Raw genomic sequence first — 19,902 nt, 5'->3', positions numbered from 1 at the left:
GGAGAACCGACCTTAATGTACTTATTTCTCTGAACAATGAGGCAAAGCTCAGGCCCAAATTTGGCTTGAACTCTACCCCCAAACAAGGCGCCCAAATATACATCACATTAAACAAAAGACATCCAAGAAATAGCACAGGCAGAGAAGTACTTTATTTGCAATGTTAACCCAACATGTAAGAAAAGAGAACTCTGCCCTCCCTTATCAGCCTCCCCAGAAATTCCATTTTCCTATCCCAAGAGAGTAACAGCAATACTTTGCTGCATAAAAGGCAACAGCCATGGCCTTGGCATGGTTTCTGGCTCCACTTCCACAGAAGGGCAGAGAACCATTGCCCAAACCCCACCACTGGGTCAGAGCCCAGGTAAATAGCAGCAGTCACATCTGACCCTTTGTGCAGATGCAAACTCAACACCCATCCTGGCTCCCAAGGTGACCCTGTCTCAGGCACCACTGGACAGTACTCCTGGATCCCTCTCATCCCACTCCAGGGAGGTATGCAATGATGAGCAGAATTCTCACGTCTCTGGCAGGCGGAGGAGAGTTCCAGAAGTGGTGGAGACACTGTAAAAGAAAAGACAGGGCTGGAACAAGATACTCAGGCCAACAGTCTGGGGAAAACTCAGAACTTGGTCTGGGCTAGTCCCAGAAGGGAATCCGACCTTGGGCCATTGCTCTGTCATCTACCAGAAGCTGGGGGTAGACTCACCAGTCCACCAGCTGGGCCCCAATGAGATCATGCACGTGGTAGGTGAGGCCAAGTCGCACCGCTGCAGGCGCCCGCCGGCCCAAGAGCTCTGATAGGAGTAGCTCCCTGTACTTGGCCTTCCGGACCATGCCGAGGACAGCCTGGCGCCCTGGAGAAGTGGCAGAGGAGAGGGGAAAGGTGAGTAAGGCTTGGGCCCTGAGGAGCCACTGAAAGCTGTTCTTGAGGGACTGAGGGCTTGAGCTGCGAATGGAATACCTTTAACAAAATATTTGATGAATCTCCCAGCTCCAGGCACAGCTAGCCACCAACTCCCAGCATCTCGGACAGTGAGGACTCCAGCATTCACCAGCTGCCTAAGAAGGGTGGGAAGCCAGGAGGAGGCCTCAGCTATGAAAACCATCTCCCTGCCCACTGATGTTTGGACACTAAGTCTCCACAAAAACGTGGGCAACCCTGCAAGGGGACTAGGTAACAAAAGCCCACTCTGGAGTGCTCCTCTGCCCACACCCTGCTGTTCAGTGCCCCGTGCCCTTGCCTCCACTCCCCTTACCTGGATTGCCCCCCGACTTTCTTCTCCTGTATTACTTCTTCACTAAAGCAGCTTCTCCTCGCAGAAGCCCTCCTTGACCACATGCCCTGACACACTCTCAGTCCAACCCCTGGGGAGAAATGAGGGCCTTTCTTCTGTGCTCCTGCCCCTGCCTACACATGCCTCAACACGGCTCCATCTTACTAAAAGGTTTATAAAATGCTTTCACATGTACCATGGGTTGCAAAATAGGGAGCCTGAGCCAGATAAGGCCCCCTGAAATGGTATTTTTACTTTACCCTTGCCCGGTCATTGTTTTTTAATGTGAAAGCTTTAGGGGCATCTAAGCTCCTACCATTTCTTCATTCTCTTAGTTTCAGCAAGATCCACAATAGGCATTTATGGTGCCTGCCAGGCCTCTAAATTCATTGGATTAGCCACCCAGATCGCCTGAATTTTAGTTCAAGGCCCCAGTAGGATAGGCCTCCTCTCTTGGGGGGAGTACAAATTTAGGGCATTATACTAAAAATAAGACTCCTTTTTTTGGTAGGTGCACCAGAAGGAAAAGGATGGGATCAGAGGGAGGCAGAGAAATGTCAGATGCCTGATTCTGTTGATGCCCCAAGTCTCACGTGATCTCTGGGTCCCTGAAGCCGAAGGTCTGTGTCATTTGGTCCTGCTGGAAGCTAAGATCCCCACAGGCTGGAAGCACTGAAGCCAGAAACTTCTGCACTGCCCCAGCATATGGTCGGCCATCACAGGCCTTGAGGACCTGGAACCAGAGATGGGAGATGTGGTGTGGCTCCACCCTCAGCCACGGACCTCCACCTCCAGGACATTACTCTTCCTGTTTTCTCTTTTGCTCATGTCTTTCTACTTCTCATACTTTTCCTCCTTTTCCTCTCCTTCATATTACCAGAACCCTGTGCCCTCTCTGTGAGATGTGGAGTAGAATTGTCTCTTTTTCTTTTTATTTCCACTCTCCAATTTCCCTGCCTACCCCCCACACCCATCTCTCTCTCTCTCTCTCCCTCTCTCTCTCTCTCTCTCTCTCACACACACACACACACACACACACAAAACAGTTACACGCACTCTGGTCCTGTAGTCCTCAGTGAAGATAATTCCATGAGCGTCCAAGTCAAAGCCTAGCTGGATGATTCTGATCTCCCCCTGCTCTTGAAGCTCCTTCTGTCTCCAGAGAGATAGGAGTAAAAAGAAGGGTATCAGGGTAAGATACTCTGCTATACTCTGGGCACTTTTGGGTGGGGAGATTTTATTGCCAATACTGGGGAGTTTTTCTCTAAGCAAAGGACAAAGTGTGGGGAGAGAATCAGGTAGATTATTAAATAGTCTTTTCAAATCAGTTACCCACCTTCCCATCCACCCACCTCATCCGTTGCCTATCAAACAACCAATATATATTTTCTAAGACCAATCATATGCCAGACACTAAAATAAAATAGTGATTAAGACGTAGGCCCTGTCTTCAAGGAATTAACAGTCTAGATGTGGGGTGAGGGAAGGTGGGAAAGTAGGGAAAATATTTGAAGAGACAATAGCAAACCCATAATCGCATAAGTATATTAATCTACCTTTCATAAACTCATAAACAGACAAAGTAATCAGTACAGAAATAACTTTCATTAATACCTTCAGTTACTAAGAAATTGATAATTAAAGAAAACATATTCTCTTCAAATATACATAGAATATTTAGCAAAACTGACCACATAGCACAAGGCAAGTCTCAATAAAACTCAAATGACTGAAATCATACTGTGTATGTTCTCTGGCCACAATACCATTTGTGTCAGAAATCAGTAACAACGAGGTAATATGAAAATGCTTCAAATTAAGACATACATTTATAATTAACTCTTGGTCAAAGAAAAAAATCACAAAAGAAATTAAAACATATTTTAAGCTGAATAATAACTAAAATATGTGCCCAAACTATATACATCTGCATGTACTTAAGATAAACTACAACCTGACAAGCATATACTAGAAAGGAGGAGACGATGAAACTAATGGGGGGGGGGGGGGGGAAGTAAAATAAACCAACAGTAGAGGGGACACATTCATAAAATAGAATGCATATGAGAGAGTAACAAAGCTAAACATTAATTCATTGAAAGATTATTAAAACTGATAAGCCACGGGTGAGACTGATCAAGAAAATGGGGGAAGGAACTAGAAAAAGCACAGATAGTCAATAAAAAGAATGAGAAAAGGGTAATCACTACACATCCAATAGACAATAAAATGAACTTTACACCAATAAATTTGAAAATTCAGATGATAAATTAACAAATTCCTATAAACATAAAACTTTTTTCCCTAGAACAGAAAAAACAGGACATATTTATAAAATAGAAATCTATGAAATTTACTGTAGCTATGTGAAACTGAGAAGAATCTCAAAAGTATTCATCTAATAAGATATAAATACATACATACAATAGGATTTTGTTTAGATCAAGATCCAAAATGAATAAAACTGAGCCATGTTGTTTACAGGTAAACACATAGGTGGTATATAGAAAATCCAAGGAACAATTATCACATCAGTCAGGATCACAGTTACCTCCCAGGGACAAAAGTCATGTTGACTGGAGAGTGATGTATGTGGATACTGGCTGTGTTCTGTAGTCTGCCCTGGGTGGTAGTTAAATGGGTATCTGCTTTATAAACATTCTGTAAAGTGTGTGTGTGTGTGTGTTTATATTTTCCTTTGTGCAATTTTTAAAGCTTTTTTTAAAATTTAGGCTAACATCAGTAAACTAAAAAGAACAAATACTCTATAAGGAGTGGTTCCATCTAACTCACTTCCTCATGAAACTGGAGCTAGTCTCCATCTTCCTTTTCTTTCCTCTCTTCCTCCTGACAGGTTGCCATTAATTTTCCGCCTGCTAAACCAATGGACAGACTTTGGACATTATTTTACTTGATCTCTTTACCAACCATTGCCTTAAACCACAGGTTCTAACACTGCCAACTACTCCACCTCCTTGAAAAATCTATTTGCTTTCTCAATAGGCCTATTCCTGGGTTCCTCCTACCTCTAGCAATTCCTTCTCAGCCTCTTCCACAGACTCCTCTTCCTCTGCTTTCCCCTTACATCACTAGGAATCACATGGGACAGTAATTCAAAAATGTAGGTTCCCAGGTCCTACCTCAAGAGATTTTAATCGGTTAGCCTTAGGTGAGTCCCAAGAACTTGTATTTTTGAATAAGCAGCCCAGTTAAATTTTTTTTTTTTTAATAGTAGGTGATTCTGATACAGGTAAAACTCAGGACGTACTTTGAGAAACACTGCCTTAAATGCGGTTATCTCTCAGCTTTATAGATTTGGCCCTTTCACTCTACACTTGAGGTCCTTAACCTTGGACTCCAGAGGATCTGTGAAAAACCGCACATATACCTTGTATGTATGGGGCATATATGCATTTTTCTAGAGAGAAAGAGCCATAGCTTTCATTATCTTTTAAAGTTTATAAAAAGGTTAAAAGTTACCCCTCTACTCACTCTTCCTACCCAATCTCACCCACATCCACAGACTGAACCACTGCTCACATCTCAATGACTTCAATTCTACAGCACTGGCCCAGAATTCCCTCCAGTCCCTCATATCCAACACACTTGCCTTTGGATGTTCCCCATGCACCTCCAACTCGTACAAAATCAAACATGTCATCTGCCCCAACAACTCAGCGTCCTCCTACTCTGTTCACTCACCACTCATGTCTGTCATCGAGAAAACCTGAGTTATCCCTGACTCCTCTTCCCACTGTCCACATCCCTCACCTCCACCCATCCTCGCCCTCCCTACTACACTTCCCTAATTTAGAACTTCACCAGTTCTCTGCCGCATTGTCTTCCGAGCCCATCTCCCTGCCTCATCTCACTCCCCCCAATCCACACAACACCCGTTCCTTCTGCTGGTCAACATTCTCTCCTAGCTCCTCGCCTTCGGTGTAAGGCAGAAACAACACTGATGCACAAGGTCTGCGGCAATCTGACGTCTGCCTGCATTCCCAGCGCTGTAAAGCTCCAACTATGCCCGGTGACTCAGTTTCCCCAAGAGATTAGTTCTTCCACTTCCACGATGTGGCATGCTCTCTACTGCCGGCGGGTCTTTTAACAGGGTCTGTGGCATTTTCCTAGGCCCCGTAGTGCCCGGCCTGGGGAGACCTGACGCCTGCAGAACCGCAGAGCGGCTGGCTGACCGCCCGGGTGTCTGAGTGATGGGGGCCCTCGGGAGCGCGCTCGAGGCAGGGAAGCGGCTTCCGTCCGTCGCTCCGACGCCCCTCACCAGCTGCCGGTCGGCCGCCGTCCGGTCGGGCACGAGGCTGTACACCTGGCTCCTCAGCGCGATGGGCGGCAGCGCGTCCTCGAACAGGCCGCGCGGGAACAGCTGCACCAGCTCGGCGACGGCCGCGCGCGCGGACCCTAGGCGGAGAGACCCGGTCACCGTGACGGGAAGGGGGCGGGGGGCGCGGCGCTCCCGTCAAGCGAGCCGGCGGGCAAGGCGGCTCCCAGCAGGGCCCTTCCGCCTCGGCACAGGGTTGCCACGCCTACCTGACTCGCCCCTGAGGGGGTCCGCCTCAGCCTGCCCCTGTTCCCGCCGCCTCTTCAGCCCAAAGGAGTCCGGGACCAGACGATGTCTCTTCCGGCTCATATCCCGGGGTCTCAGGTTGCCAGGGAAGAGATCGGTGTTGAGGGAAGAGGACGCGAAGACGTCGTCTTCCGGCGCAGAGCAGTGACGTCGGGCTCCCTGGAGACCGGTCGGCCGGGTGGAAGGACTACGTGGGACGAGGAAGGTGTCAACTCGCCGTCTCGGCCCAGCCAGGAGGAGGGCCGCCGCACGCCTGCTCGGATTGGCTTCCTCCGCTGGCACTCCGGGACGGGAACGCGTAGGCGGCGCGGCGGGCTGCGGGCGGCCGGGTCGTGGTCCGCCTCCCCGGGTAAAGTGCACCTCCTGCCCGCCCCCGAGGGGTCTGCCCGTCCCTGTCGCCGAATGATTGCGTCTAGGAGTGCGGAAACCACCCTTGCATACCTCCCCGACTTCTGGACTCACCTGCCGTGACGTCTTAGCTCCACAGAGGTAGAGGTCGAGGTTGGCGGGCTCTGAGGTAACCAGATCCTCGATCTGAAGCCCAGGCAGCCTTCCTCAGCTGAGTTTGGAGCATCTGGAGGTGGGGGTGTAAGTCAAGGGAAAAGGTGGGATGTGCACCTAGCCTTGGTTCTGTTTCAGGACCAGAGCCTGGCCATCCGGAGGCCAGCTTAGTCCTGAACCAGAGTCCCCCTTTTCCGGGCCTCCTTTGTAAAAGGGTAACTTCCCAACCCCCCAGTTCTCAGGACCTCATGGATCGCAGAGGGACCAAGAGAAGAGGGGAAAACATAGAGGTAGCTGAGCCTCGGAACAAACTCCCCGGCCCAGCACCCTCAATGCCCACAGACCCCGCCCTGTACTCTGGGCCCTTCCCTTTCTACCGGCGCCCTTCTGAACTGGGCTGCTTCTCCCTGGATGCACAACGCCAGTACCATGGAGATGCTCAAGCCTTGCGCTACTACAGCCCACCCCCTACCAATGGTCAAGGCCCCAACTTTGACCTCAGAGACGGATACCCTGATCGATACCAGCCCAGGGACGAGGAGATCCGAGAGGGGCTGGATCACCTGCTACGTTGGCTCCTGGATCACCGAGGCCAGCTGGAGGGGTGAGCAAAGCATAGCACACAAGTAGATCTAGAGACCTGCACCTACCCTCTAAAATTAGGAGAGTGAAAACTGGAGTTCAGTCTTTGGAAAGAATTTAGGATATTCTTTGGGGAAGTCATCTGAGTTAATCCTTGTGTCAGACCTTCAGCTTCTAACTCCTCCCTCTCAGGGGTCCAGGCTGGCTGGCAGGGGCCATAGTGACATGGCGAGGGCACCTGACAAAATTGCTGACGACACCGTATGAGCGGCAGGAGGGCTGGCAGCTGGCGGCCTCCCGCTTCCAGGGGACACTGTACCTGAGTGAGGTAGAGACGCCGGCAGCTCGGGCCCAGAGGCTTGCCCGGCCACCCCTCCTCCGAGAGCTTATGTACATGGGGTACAAGTTTGAGCAATACATGTGCGCAGGTGAGAGTTGCCCCTGCTCTGTAGCCCCCTCCCCCTTCCCCAGAGACTGAAAGCCCCCACCCCTGTTGCTGCTTCTCTCCTTGTGCAGACAAACCTGGAAGCTCCCCGGACCCCTCTGGGGAGGTTAACACCAATGTGGCCTTCTGCTCTGTGCTACGCAGCCGCCTGGGAAACCACCCTCTGCTCTTCTCAGGGGAGGTAGACTGTATAGACCCTCAGGCCCCATCCACACAGCCCCCCACCTGCTATGTGGAGCTCAAGACCTCCAAAGAGATGCACAGCCCTGGTCAATGGAGGAGCTTCTACAGGTTCAGGATGGGGGTGGGCAGGGTGAGAACCTAGAACAGACAGCTGGAAATTGGACTTGGGGGAAGAGGCTGGACGGTGGAGGAAGGGTCCTACTGACCCCTTGCCTTTCCTGACAGACACAAGCTTCTGAAATGGTGGGCTCAGTCATTCCTTCTGGGCATCCCAAATGTCGTTGCTGGCTTCCGTAACCCAGAGGGTTTCATCTGTTCCCTCAAGACCTTTCCTACTATGGAGATGTTCGAGTATGTCAGGGTAAGGCAGTGGTGTTACAGCTCCCACCTATACCCCCACACCAAGACCACAGGTCCAGTGTCCCGGGTCACAGTCCACCTTGCCCCTTCTCTGGCCTCACCTTCACTGCCTGTGTTCTGCCTCCTCCTCGGCCCTCTGCAGAATGACCGTGATGGCTGGAATCCCTCCGTGTGCATGAACTTCTGTGCCGCCTTCCTTAGCTTTGCCCAGAACACAGTTGTCCAGGACGACCCCAGGTGAGGCATTCATCTGTCCCTGCCCTCCGGGTCCTAGAAGTTTGCCTCCAGTCCTCAACTTGTGACTCCATGTGCCCCCTAGGCTTGTCTATCTCTTCTCCTGGGAGCCTGGCAGCCCAGTCACAGTGTCGAAACATCAAGATGCACCCTATGCCTTCCTGCCCACGTGGTACGTGGAAGCCGTGACACAAGACCTCCCATCGCCCCCCAAGACGCCTTCCCCCAAGAACTGAGACTTCAGAGGGGCTGGTCCTGTCTTCCTGTGCACAGATAAAAGCCTATTTCTAGGTGGTTCTTCCTGCTGTGTTTTTTGCGCCGAGTTGTCCCTGCCCAACAGTTGAAGTACACACAGGTGGTTTGCTGTTTTATTACTACATTTTTACACAGGCCACTCACTGAGTGTATAGGCTGGCCGCAAAGACGATGTCCCTCCGCAGCAAAGTAGCTGCCGTCTCCATCTTGGCACCTAGCACAGGTTCTCCTACCAGGCGGGCCGCCCCCCTCAGCGAGCGACACATCTCGGCCAAGCGCTGGATGCAACGGACCACCAGGCCCTCGGGAGTCCCCGACAGCCCTGCCAACTCAGAGAAGGGCTGTGGGGGAAGCAGGGTGAGGACTGAATGTGTTAGACCTGGGTAGCCTCTCCCCTAGCCAGCCATCCACAAAGCCCCAGTTACTCACCATGCCCCGGGCCCACTCATACACCACCTCCACCAGCCCAAAATTCAGCTCCCCGACAAATTCCTCCACAGTCTGGTTCAGGCCACAGGCCACCTGGACCTCACCAATCCGCTTGGCCACAGCCCGGACACGTTCCACTCCCTGCAGATGGCCAAGGAGAGGCTCAGACCCTGCCTTCCTTCTTTAGGAGTGCGGAGCCCCAGATCAAGGAAGAAGCCATTCCAGCTCTTTGAGGCACTTAACAGGGCTGGAGGGTTCACCTGGGGAATACTTGGGGGTGGAGATTGGGAATGCCACAGCCAAGGGAGAGAAAGTGGGGTGGGTGTCCCATACCTGTTTGAGGGTGCTTGGGAGCTGCTCCCCAGGGTCCCCAGGGCTCTGGCAGACCAGGCCAGAGAGCAGGGCTGCAATCTCTTCTGGCCGCAGGGCACTCAGAGCGTTGTCAAACATGAGCTCAGTGAGAAGCAGCTCGTGACTGCTCATGGCACAAGCCACCCGCCCTGCCAGCTTCACGGTGCCCGCCTCGTCTACATAACCCAGGGTTCGGAGCACCTGAAGAAAGATGGTAGGTGTTGGGAGCCTGTTCTCTTCTCTGTCACTAGTCCCCTGCCCCTACCCCTGCCCCTCCCACCTCTACTCGCTGGTGATACTCTGGGAGCAGCAACAGTGACTGATCTGACAGCAGGAAACGTAGTCGCTCCATCTCCTTCTGTATCTGCATTCGCTCCTGCAGCTTCAGGTACTGCAGAAAGCCAGCAGCAGAAGCATGTTAGCCTTCCCCTTGCCCCAAGGCAGGAAGGCACTGAGGACAAGGGCAGAGATGGGGTGGCTGGTCTAGAGGATAACAGAAGGGAAAATTCCCCCTCTGAGCTTGGGAGCTGGCATGCAGGACTCTACCTGGGCAGAGAAACGGGGACTGTGCACACACTGAGCCCCCCAGATCAGTTCCTCCAGCTTCCGGGCCCGGAGCCCTCCCTCAACCACTGACACATCCTTGAGCTGCAGGTCATTGACAGGGTCAAGGGTAGGGGGTCCCGCTGGGTAGGCCTGAGCCAAACGCAGCAGTTCCTGGACAGCAGTGGTCACAGCCGCAATGGGAGGATCCTTCCTGAGGAAGGAGCAAGGTCTTAAGACCTAGGGCACAGTGTTCCTTTCCAGAGAAGCCTTCTCTGGCTGGGGAGACACCCCAACCACCCCTCCCTACACCCCATTACACGGTCCCCTCCCCAGGAAAAGGATCTCCCCAGCCATCTCTGACTTGAATTTTGGTTGCTGCCTCTTGCTGAAGTCCTCCAAGATCTTCTCCCCATTCACCCGGAGCACCTTGGTGGTGATGGCAGCCATGTCTCCTGGCTGGAGCTTGGCCACTGTGTGGTCACAGGGCCCTGTGAAAAGGGAAGAGCAGGGTCAACCCTTGCCGTGGACCCAAACATCCTGCCTACACTGCTGTCAGGAACCCGGACATCTGCCCCATGCTCACCTTCAGGCAGGAACAGCTTGAATCCCACAAGGTCATCTGGGTAGGGCACATCTGGGGTGGCTGGTGCCCTCTCCTGTGGGTCCTCAGACACAGGCTTATCACACAAGATCAGGGTTGTAAACACCCTGCTGGTGGAATTTGAGGAGACCTAGGGTAGGTGGGGAGGCCAGGCCAGGGCAATGTGAGGAGTGGACATCAAAGATAGAGACCAGGTCCCCACCCTCAGGCAGGGACCACAGAACAACTGCAGAGCCCATCAGTATGGACTGGTAGCCAAGTCAATCTGAACAGTCTTCAGGGGTGGGAGGGAGGAGGGTAGTGGGGGCAGGGAGGACAAGGAGGTAGGCATGAAGTGGTGGCAATGGGAGAGAAAGGAGGGCAGGAGGGGAAAATGAGTGCACTGCTATGACTACAATTGCTCCCACCAAGTAAGGAAGGTGGGAGATAGGGCTCCCTCCCTCTGGGGTCTAAATTTCCATTGCCCTCACCTGCAGGATAACACCCAATGTGTTATGATACTCCTGATTCTTCACAACCACCACCCTTCCTGCTGAGAGAGATTTCAGCCCATTCACAGACTCCATGATGCGTCGCTGAAGAGTGGGGACATGCACAAAAGGGATAATGAAGGAAGCATCACAGGGACACTGAGAATAGGTTGGGACTAGGTTCAGGAGCACCCAATGTGTGGCATTCTCTTCCTCCCTTCCTCCATCACCCCCACAACACTCATTCACCTGGATCAGGCTCCGGGTCTCTGTCAGTTCCTCCCCCCAGCTGTAATACTCAGGCAGGTCAACCAGTTGGCCAGTCGTATCAGGTTCCTCTAAGGTCCCTAGTCTCTTGGTCAGTTCAGCTAGAGCCTGTTCATGGGCCTGGGTGGAAGTGTAGCAAGGTATGAAAGGAGAGTCTCCAGGCCCAGGACGCCACGTTCCCCACCTTCACCCCACCTTCTAGGTGGTCTCTAGATATCCACCTCTCAGCCTGGCTTCCCTTGTCCTAACATGCTGCCGGGTATACTGGTCATCCCAACCTCCTCACCTTGCTGTCCTTGCGGGATGGAAACTCGGAGAAGCTCCTCTTCATCATGTCTTCCACCCTGAGGGCGTCCACCCGCAGCAGGTTCAGGATCATGGTGTATGTGAGGCGGAACTGAGATTGCAGCTGCGATGGCTTTCCCTGGGCCACACCAGAGAAGCAGTGAGATTGGCATGGGACCTGCTGCCACCCAGCCGGCCCTCTGGGGATCGGCTCTGCCCGTAGCAGATCTAGTCCCCATGCTGTGACCATGGGACCCTAGACAAACTGCTTACTCACCTCCTCTGCAAAATAAGGGAACAAAACTAAATAAATAGACCCTCAAAGGTTTTACCTAGTTCTGTCTTCACAATGACAAAAGACCACAAGGGGTGAGATTCAGTCTAATCCTTGGATTTGCTTGCTCTGACCTTGGTTTCTCCCAGGCAAAAGAAAAAAGTACAGTTGACCCTTGAACAATAGGGGTCTACCTACACGTGTATTTTTTTCAATAAATACTGCCCAGTTCTGTTAAGTATTTTCTCTCTCCTATAATTTTCTTCACAACGTTTTCTTATCGCTAGCTTTATTATACGAATGCAGCAAATAACACATATACGAATAGGTGTTCATCATCTGTCTGTTATTGGTAAGGCTTCCAGCCAACAGTATAGGCTATTAGCAGTAAAGTTTTTCGGGAGCCAAAAGTTGTATGTGGATATCTGACTGTGCAGGAGGTCAGTACCCCCTAACCCTACACTGTTCAAGGGTCAACCGTAGAAAGAACAGAGAGGGGAAGAGGGTTGGAAGAGAGAATCCAGCAGGTCCCCAGAGATGGGGCCCTCCCAGCTCAGCCTCATACTGCCCTGACTCACCATCATCATACGGTGCAGGTCTGCCATCTCAGGCACACGGCCCTTGCAGAGCAGGATGACAGTGCCGGTGGGGTCCAGGCCCCTCCGGCCTGCCCGACCTGCCATCTGCACATACTCTCCAGGTAGCAGATCCCGGAAGGTGGAGCCATCGTGTTTCCGCATAGAGTCAAACACCACTGTTCGAGCAGGCATATTAACACCCATGGCAAAGGTCTCTGTGGCAAACAAGACCTGGGATGGGAGAAGATCAGTAAAGGGGCTACACACAGACACCCAGCCCTGGCCAAGTGTACCTTACTCTGTAGCCAAGGCTGAGTAGGCACCAGGCGTGGTCCCAGTTAACTCACAGGATCTCATTTAATAACTCTCAGAGCAAAACTATAGAGCAAGTACTATCATTTTCACTTTGTCTATCTGGCTACCTACTTCTTTTCTTATAACCCCCATATCCAATTCCCATCTCCCCACCGTCAATCATCCCAATGTATTTAGAGTATCTTTTTGTGTGAATGTGTTCTTCCAGATTGTATCTTGTTTTGGGTGCATATAATTCATGACTTGTGTTAAAGGCCATTATACCCTAATTCAAAAAGATATACATACCCCTATGTTTATTTCAGCATTATTTACAATAGCTAAGATATGGAAGCAACCCAGGTATTCATCAATATGTGAATGGATAAGGAAGATGCAGTGTGTATGTTAGAGTATTATGTAACCATAAAAAAGGATGAGATCTTGCCATGTGTGACAACATGGACAGACAAATAGGGCAGAATGTATGCTAAGTGAAATAAGTCAGAATGAAGAAGACAAATACCATATGATCTCACTCATGTGGAATCTAAAAAACAAAACAAATGAATAAAGAAACAAACAGCAGAATCAGACCTATAAATACAGAGAACAAACTGATGATTGCCAGAAAAAATGGACAAAATGGGTGAAGGAAAGTGGGAAATACAGTCTTCCAGTCAAGGAATGAGTAAGTCACAGGCATAAAAGGCACAGCATAAGGAATACAGTCAATGATATCCTGGTAGCGGTGTATGGTGACAGACGGCAGCTACAACTGTGGTGAATACAGCATAAAACATAAACTTATGTTTATTTTATAAACAGACAATGAATTACCATGTTGTACACCTGAAACTAATGACACATTGTGTGTCACCTACACTCTAAACAAAAATAATTAATTAATTAATTAATTAGCTGATTTCTCCACATAGTGTTTTCAATGCCCATCCCCATTCCTGTGGTTATACCTAATCCATTGTTTCCAGCTCCTGCAGAGCACCGTGGCATGCATCCCATACAGTGACCTCCCTGCTCTCCCAGTGAAGGGTACCTTGGTACCGCTAGCACCCTACCACAAGATTACAGCCAACAAAGGAGAGTGGACATGTTCCCTCAGAGACTAGGGTGAGAACTTCTTCGCAGTATATATCCAGACATGGAATTTAGGGTCAAAGAGTACATTGTACATATTTTTGCCTCATGAATGCCAGGGTGCACTCCAGACAGGCTACACCTATATAAGAGTTCCCATAATCCTCTAGTCTCCTACATCTTTGGCAACACTTGGCCTTAGCCAGTTTCCTAAATTTTACCAGTCTAGTAGCTATAACGTCATCTCTCGTGACTATTTTAATTTGCATTTTTCTGATGACTAGTAACTTTTTGTATGCTTGCTAACTTTTCGGGTTTCCCTTCTGAATACCACCTGTGCCTATTCTGTGCATCTCCATTTTAAGATAGCAAAGCTAAAGTTCGGGACGGTTAAGTAATCTGCCTGGGGTCACACGGTGAGTAAGTAGAGAAGCCGGGATGCACACCCAGGCAATCTGGACCTAGAGCCCAAGCTCTTAACCACCGCACGGTCCTGTCTGAGCCCTGCCCCTCCACCCTCTGGGCAACCCGTAAGGGAACAACGAGTGCTCTGAAGAGTCCCTCTTCTACCAGTGTGTGTACCTTGACCAGGCCTCGACTGAAAAGCATCTCCACGATCTCCTTAAGAATGGGCAGGATGCCACTGTGGTGCACACCCAGGCCACGGTGCAGGAGTTCAGACATGTGCAGGACCTGCAGGGAGCCAAGGCCCATGATCAGGGATAGGGTGGTAGAGAATCCTATCCCCATCAGTCTTCAAGACCCCCATCCACACCTGGGGCAGCTGGCGGTCAGAGCCACGGAGGCGAGCAAGGCAGCGCTGCAGGAAGAGGTGAATTTCACTCTTCTCTGAACTTGTGGTGAGGTCCAGGGAGGTGAGGCTCGAGGCTTGCTCATCACAGCGACCCCGCGAGAAGGTGAACACGACCACAGGCAGCTGCGCACGGGTGCGGAGGGAGGCCAGGAGGGATAGGTACACACCGCGGTCCTGGGGAAGGGGGCAGAAAGCGGCAAAGGTTGAGTCCCTGAACCAGTCGGGGCCAAAGTGAGGAGAGGGGAGGTAAAGCAGTATCAAGTCAGATGGTACTCAAAGCTCAAGTCCAAACCTCTAGGGAACGAGGGAAGAATGGATAGAGGAGAAACGGGGGGCAGCAGGCACAAACCCTACCGGTTCTCACCTGTGCAGGCCCCCCCTGATGCGTGGGCTGTTTGGCCCCAAAGGTCTGGGCATGTTTGCTCATCCGCTCCTTCTTGGCCTCCACAGCTGCATAGTACCTGGGGCACAGGGAGGGTCACTGATCACAGTCACACCCGGCGGACTCAGCCCTGACTCTGCCCCATCGCCAGCTTACCCCTTTGTGTGGAAGGCACCTCGGGAGTCCAGCAACAGAAAGAGCTCCCCCTGGGTCTTGGGGCTGTTCCCCGTGAAGAGATAATGCTCCAGGGGTACGGGACGGGCAACAGTGCTGATCACATAGATCTGGCGCCGTTTCAGTCGCCTGAATGGGTAGAAATGAGCAGGTCAGTGGCAAGAGTGCGAGAAGTAACCCACTTCCCCACCACCTTCCCCCTCCAGCTTCACCCAGTCTTTTTTTTTTTAGTTTTTTTTTAATGTTTGTTTATTTTTGAGAGAGAGAGTGAGACAGAGCATGAGCAGGGGAGGGCCAGAGACAGAGGGAGACACAGAATCTGAAGCAGGCTCCAGGCTCTGAGCTGTCAGCACAGAGCCCGACATGGGGATCAATCCACAAACCATGAGATTATGATCTGAGCCAAAGTCAGACGCTTAACCAACCGAACCACCCAAGCACCCCAAGCTTCACCCAGTTTTTTCTGAGAGCCAGACTGGAAGGTGGCCCCATCATCCCATCTCCCAAGACACAAAACGATCTGGGTCCAAGTGGGGTCCTGCAGTTGCCTGAGTCAGACACGTGCCCCAGCCCCAACCCTCCCTCCTCTCCACCCCCAAGACACTCTCCTTGCTGTGGCAGTCTTCACCCCCACCCCTAACCAAGGAATGCTGCAGCCCCCTTCATCCAAGCATCCCAGGGCACGCATCTCACCCGATCCAGTCAGCGAACTCAAGGGCATTGGGGACGGTAGCACTCAGAAGGATGATGGAGACATGGTCAGGGAGCATGATAAGCACTTCCTCCCACACAACCCCACGCTGGGCAGAGAGAGAAGACCGGTCACTGTCAGCTCAGAGGGGACTGCCCTTCTGCCCCTGGGGAAGCGCCCAGAGTTACATTTGAGGGCAAAGAAGGCAGTTAAGGTCCGCAAAGGTGTGTGCACCAGGATGTGCGATCTAGACCCACAGGAGAGAACTACTGGGGTGTGGGGCCCCCAGGCCTCTTACCTCAGCATCGTTGATGTAGTGAACCTCATCAAAGATGACCCACTCTAGGTCCCGGATGACATCTGAACCGCTGTACAGCATGGAGCTGGGGAGAAGAGGCCAAAGGCTGATTCCCCAGTGACTCCTGTCTCCACCCTGTTCTCAGTCAACGTGCTGTCCAGAGCAGCCTCACCTTCCTGACCAAAAATCCACCCATGTTAAGTGCCTATCTCTCACCGAAGGATCTCTGTTGTCATAATGAGGCAGGAGGCCTCCGGGTGCAGCTGTACGTCCCCAGTGAGCAGCCCCACATCTCCAAAAGTGTTTCGAAAGTCTCGGAACTTCTGGTTACTCAGGGCCTTGATGGGCGAAGTGTAGATGGTGCTGGGAAGAGGGCATGAAGTCAGCACCACCTCCTGGTCAGCACTGCCCTTCCACCCCAAGCCCCCACAGAAGCATGCCAGAACCCAGGTGCCTCCCTTCTCCCCCTGAACTGGCCTCACATTCTCCTTCATGACACGACCCTGCAAAAACTCTTCCTAAGCTGACCCAGGTCTCCTTTTTTTTTTTTTTTTTTAAATTTTAAACCTTTATTTATTTATATTTGAGAGAGACAGAGTGCGAACAGGGGAGGGACAGAGAGAGAGAGAGGGAGACAGAGAATCCCAAACAGGCTCTGCACTGTCAGCCCGATGTGGGGCTCAAACCCACGAACCATGAGATCATGACCTGAGCCCAAGTTGGATGCTTACCCAACTGAGCTATCCAGGCACCCCACGCAGGTCTTCTAACTGCTCTCCCCGCCACATCTTCCCACTCCACTCCTGGCCCTATCTCAGTCTTTCCCCAAACCTCCCATCTGAAGGATGAGGTAGCGATGGGGAAGAGATGACACTTAGAAAGGGTGCAGAAGAACACAGGGCCAGCTGGTGAAGGAAGAGGCTGGGGAGGGGACCTATACCGTGTCATGTGTTTCTGGGCAAGGGCAATGGCATATTCAGCCACAACCGTCTTCCCCGCAGATGTGTGAGCTGCTACAAAGACAGAGTCATGCTGCTCCAAGTGCAAGATGGCCTGTTTCTGAAACACATCCGGCTCAAATGCCCACTGTGGGAGAGAGAAATAGATGGGGGCCAGGCCGGAAAAAGGAAAGGGGCCCTCCTGCCTCCAGTTCTAGGGGCATGCAAGGTGGCTCTGGCATGCCAGAGCGAAGCAAGGCTGGGAGTGAGGCCCAAGACTAAGCTAGAAGGCATCTGGCCTCGGTGGGGAGAGGAGATGAAGGGAGCAGCGGGGAGGAGGTAGGGAAACATGTGAGGACTGGGCCACACTACCTGGAAAGCGGGCTGGGGAATGAGGCGGTAGAAATCACCAACAGGGGAAGTGACATCCACGGGAATAGCCCACTGCTCCTGAGGCAGGGGTTTGGGGGGCTCTGGGGGGGATTCAGCTGTGGATGCTTCCTGGAAAAGCCAGGGGTAGAGGTGATAAAGATACAGTCAGAGAGCTCTCTGTTACCACTCCTCCCCAAAGATGCTCCAGTTTTCCTCTTAGACCCAACCAAGCCAGCCACCCCACCCCCACCCCCAGCCCCCCAGTAAGGCCTCTTCTTTCCTGCCTCAACTGCCCAGAACCACCAACCTTCAACACTAGGTCCTCCAAGCTGCTTGCTCGGGCCAGGGAAGCACTGCAGGGGGGTGCTGAAACAGTGTCTCCTCTGGGAATTCCTGGCTGGCCCACTGCCTCACTCTCATCCTCATCACCCCCCCCCAAATCCAGAGGTTCCAGCAAACGGCTGAGGCTGAGCAAGCCGGGAGCTGGAGCCGGGTGATCTGAGGAGCAAAGGCAAAAAGTGAAACCTGGTCAGGTCCATCTCTGTTCCACTGGAGAAGGCCACCACTCCTACACTCCACCTCAAAACTAAAACTCACCCTTCGGTGCAAAGTCCACACCTTTCTTGAAGCCAGGTGGGACAGTAAGAAGATCTGAAAAACAAGGACAAAGAGAATCAGCATTAGTGCACAGAGTCATACAAGTCATACGATACCTAATGCTACAGGATGCCATTCACAGCAGAGACATTGAAAATGGGGTTCTTTGCCATCTTTCCAACAGATGACAGTAAAGACTATTATGACAAGGGTGCCTTTCCCTAATTTTCTCAAAGGCACAGAGGACTAACAGTGGCCCACTGATAGGCTTGGGCCCCTCTTCCTCAGGGTTGACTCACAGCCCTACTCCCGAGGGTCCATCCTGGCACCACCTCACCTTTCTCAAAGTCTATCTCTTCCTCAGCCTCCTCCCGAGTGCTCAGATCTGTTATGGTAGGCTCATCCATTCCACCTGGGGAGAGGGTAGACAAACAGGGATTCATGGGGTGGGGGTGATACAAGATGGGTGGGGAACCCTTTCCTGGAGACTGAGAGCACCCTCTCCTACCATCCCATTTTCCACAAAAGTCACCTGGCCAGAAAGGGTATTGTGTTGGATTCCCCCACAGGGACTGGGAGACGGGCCCTGGGGGCCGGCGAAGAGACAAGGAGGTGGTGGCCGATAGGTTTGTATTCTCCAGCAGGACCTGAGGCAAGAGACCACAGCCCCAGTGAGGCTGAGCTTGCCTCAGACCCTTTCCCAACTCTGCTTCTTACGGCCCCTGACCTCTTACCTCTTTGTAGCCCAGGATCTGGCCTGTGGTCGGGTGTCTTTGGGCCTGAAGGTCTGAGGGGACTGGGGCCCCCAGTGTGGCCAGGAGGGACCAGGGATCCATCTTCCTCTGCCATTTTCTGCAGAAAATGAAAACACTTTTCAGGTCTTCTTTCTCTCCTCTCCCAGTTTCCTTCAGGGGCCTATCTCCCTAGTCCAGGCCCCTCCAGACCCCTCACCGGGCCGAGTGCTCCACACCATGCAGAGGCAACCAGGCTGGAGATGATAAAAACAACTGCTCTGTTTCCTGCTGCAGATCGGGGGCACAGGGAGGGAGGCCGTGGGGAAGCTGGTAAAGGACGAGACGAAAGGCATTAGGTAAGGAGAGAACAGAAGACATAGACAAAAAAGAAAGTGATGTGATTTGCGTTGAAACCAGAAATGGTAGACATTCTAGACCGACTAGGACTGTCAAGCTGAAGCAATGTTTTCCAAAGATCATCTTGCTTTACAGGGCAAACTACCTGCTACTGATTTACCTGGAGCAGTGGTTACTAAAACAGTATGATACAACATGAAATACAATCATTCCACAATCTCTGGGGCTGCGCTTAAGAATTTGTATTTTTAAAAATCCCCCATCCCCACTAATTATGATGTACACTTAAATTTGAGAACCACTAGTTTTAGGAAAAGGGGGCCCAGGACTAAGGATGAGAGTCAGGGCCTCAAAGGCTAGCCACCAACAAAGTGCCCTGGTGCTTGGAGACAGGTGACTCCAAAAAGAAAAAACACATTTGGAAGCACAATCCACTGGGCTGGGGTCTGTCCAGCACAAGGCAGGCCCAGATGACAGGAATCCAGAGACAGGAGAATGAGGTTATGCTAGGGTCCAACAGTAAGGATGGTGGAGGAGGTTTTAAGCTCAAAGTGGGTCAAAGGTTAGGGTCAAAAGTCACTCACTGTGCTCTCTGGAGCCCCAGGCACATTCAGCAGCTCCCAGTGCCCTGTGCATCCCAGCTCCACAGGCCGAAGGGGCAGATCCAAGGGATCTGGAGGAGGCAGCACTACAGAGGGAAGGACAGAGGTCAAAGGTCAAGGGCCACCCCCCTTAACACTCGTTCTTTCCACCCCCTCCCCCTCACCAAGTCGCTCCGTCTCCATCATCTTGGAGCCCAAGCAGCTGCAGGGCAGACCGGAAGTGCAACGTGACTCCTAGGGGTAAGCCCCGCCCCAAAGCGGGCGGAAGTGGAGGCGACTTCCGTCACACACCCCCGCCGGGGTGGGGATGAGCGCTACCGAGAGGCTGACC

At 52.0% G+C, this 19,902-nt stretch overlaps 3 protein-coding genes across 7 annotated transcripts; 1 reads left to right on the top strand and 2 right to left on the bottom strand.

The window, feature by feature from the left end:
- Window positions 1-130: 130 nt before the first annotated feature.
- STK19 (serine/threonine kinase 19) lies at window positions 131-6,120 on the bottom strand. 2 transcript variants are annotated; one of them, XM_007098817.2, is made up of 7 exons: window positions 5,823-6,120; window positions 5,557-5,693; window positions 2,334-2,429; window positions 1,871-2,010; window positions 965-1,062; window positions 710-857; window positions 131-564 (listed from the first exon to the last, which is right to left on the bottom strand). In XM_007098817.2, exons 1-7 carry the CDS (start codon window positions 5,920-5,922, stop codon window positions 519-521), a joined length of 765 nt encoding a protein of 254 aa, XP_007098879.2. In that variant the 5' UTR covers window positions 5,923-6,120; the 3' UTR covers window positions 131-518. The 2 variants fall into 2 exon arrangements, with proteins under 2 accessions (XP_007098879.2, XP_042841968.1); XM_042986034.1 differs by lacking the exon at window positions 2,334-2,429 and having other exon boundaries at window positions 5,823-6,020.
- DXO (decapping exoribonuclease) lies at window positions 6,010-8,461 on the top strand. Of its 3 annotated transcripts, none has more exons than XM_042986033.1 (7): window positions 6,010-6,208; window positions 6,596-6,964; window positions 7,135-7,370; window positions 7,459-7,678; window positions 7,796-7,931; window positions 8,073-8,167; window positions 8,250-8,461. In XM_042986033.1, exons 2-7 carry the CDS (start codon window positions 6,609-6,611, stop codon window positions 8,398-8,400), a joined length of 1,194 nt encoding a protein of 397 aa, XP_042841967.1. In that variant the 5' UTR covers window positions 6,010-6,208; window positions 6,596-6,608; the 3' UTR covers window positions 8,401-8,461. The 3 variants fall into 3 exon arrangements, with proteins under 3 accessions (XP_042841967.1, XP_007098808.2, XP_007098807.2); XM_007098746.2 differs by having other exon boundaries at window positions 6,010-6,376; XM_007098745.2 differs by having other exon boundaries at window positions 6,010-6,447.
- Window positions 8,462-8,485: 24 nt separating this feature from the next.
- Window positions 8,486-19,857, bottom strand: SKIV2L (Ski2 like RNA helicase). 2 transcript variants are annotated; one of them, XM_042986027.1, is made up of 28 exons: window positions 19,736-19,857; window positions 19,554-19,657; window positions 18,830-18,939; window positions 18,613-18,730; window positions 18,411-18,525; window positions 18,216-18,290; window positions 17,879-17,932; window positions 17,589-17,779; window positions 17,282-17,410; window positions 16,912-17,057; window positions 16,188-16,334; window positions 15,972-16,056; window positions 15,676-15,782; window positions 14,965-15,111; window positions 14,791-14,887; window positions 14,388-14,600; window positions 14,195-14,305; window positions 12,221-12,451; window positions 11,370-11,507; window positions 11,066-11,203; window positions 10,817-10,921; window positions 10,329-10,476; window positions 10,107-10,233; window positions 9,746-9,956; window positions 9,480-9,590; window positions 9,182-9,400; window positions 8,849-8,989; window positions 8,486-8,760 (listed from the first exon to the last, which is right to left on the bottom strand). In XM_042986027.1, exons 1-28 carry the CDS (start codon window positions 19,755-19,757, stop codon window positions 8,560-8,562), a joined length of 3,741 nt encoding a protein of 1,246 aa, XP_042841961.1. In that variant the 5' UTR covers window positions 19,758-19,857; the 3' UTR covers window positions 8,486-8,559. The 2 variants fall into 2 exon arrangements, with proteins under 2 accessions (XP_042841961.1, XP_042841962.1); XM_042986028.1 differs by lacking the exon at window positions 18,830-18,939 and having other exon boundaries at window positions 19,736-19,796.
- Between the last annotated feature and the right edge of the window lie 45 nt (window positions 19,858-19,902).

This window comes from Panthera tigris, chromosome B2, assembly GCF_018350195.1.
Source record: "Panthera tigris isolate Pti1 chromosome B2, P.tigris_Pti1_mat1.1, whole genome shotgun sequence".
Classification (NCBI taxonomy): Eukaryota; Metazoa; Chordata; class Mammalia; order Carnivora; family Felidae; genus Panthera; species Panthera tigris.
Note: the sequence above shows the minus strand (reverse complement) of the source record. Positions and strands in the feature narration are given on the sequence as shown.

Bases quoted from the DNA above. Each gene is read 5' to 3' on its own strand.
- STK19 (XM_007098817.2), bottom strand. From the start codon at position 5,922: ATGAGCCGGAAGAGACATCGTCTGGTCCCGGACTCCTTTGGGCTGAAG. The intron at 858-964 runs GTATTCCATTCG...CCACTTCTCCAG, and splicing joins CATCAAATATTTTGTTAAAG to GGCGCCAGGCTGTCCTCGGC. The intron at 565-709 runs GTGAGTCTACCC...TTTCTTTTACAG, and splicing joins GGGGCCCAGCTGGTGGACTG to TGTCTCCACCACTTCTGGAA.
- DXO (XM_042986033.1), top strand. From the start codon at position 6,609: ATGGATCGCAGAGGGACCAAGAGAAGAGGGGAAAACATAGAGGTAGCT. The intron at 7,371-7,458 runs GTGAGAGTTGCC...CTCCTTGTGCAG, and splicing joins TGAGCAATACATGTGCGCAG to ACAAACCTGGAAGCTCCCCG. The intron at 7,679-7,795 runs GTTCAGGATGGG...CTTTCCTGACAG, and splicing joins CAATGGAGGAGCTTCTACAG to ACACAAGCTTCTGAAATGGT.
- SKIV2L (XM_042986027.1), bottom strand. From the start codon at position 19,757: ATGATGGAGACGGAGCGACTTG. The intron at 17,411-17,588 runs GTTGGTGGTTCT...TGGCTTTTCCAG, and splicing joins TGGAGGACCTAGTGTTGAAG to GAAGCATCCACAGCTGAATC. The intron at 10,922-11,065 runs GTGAATGAGTGT...CCCACTCTTCAG, and splicing joins AGACCCGGAGCCTGATCCAG to CGACGCATCATGGAGTCTGT.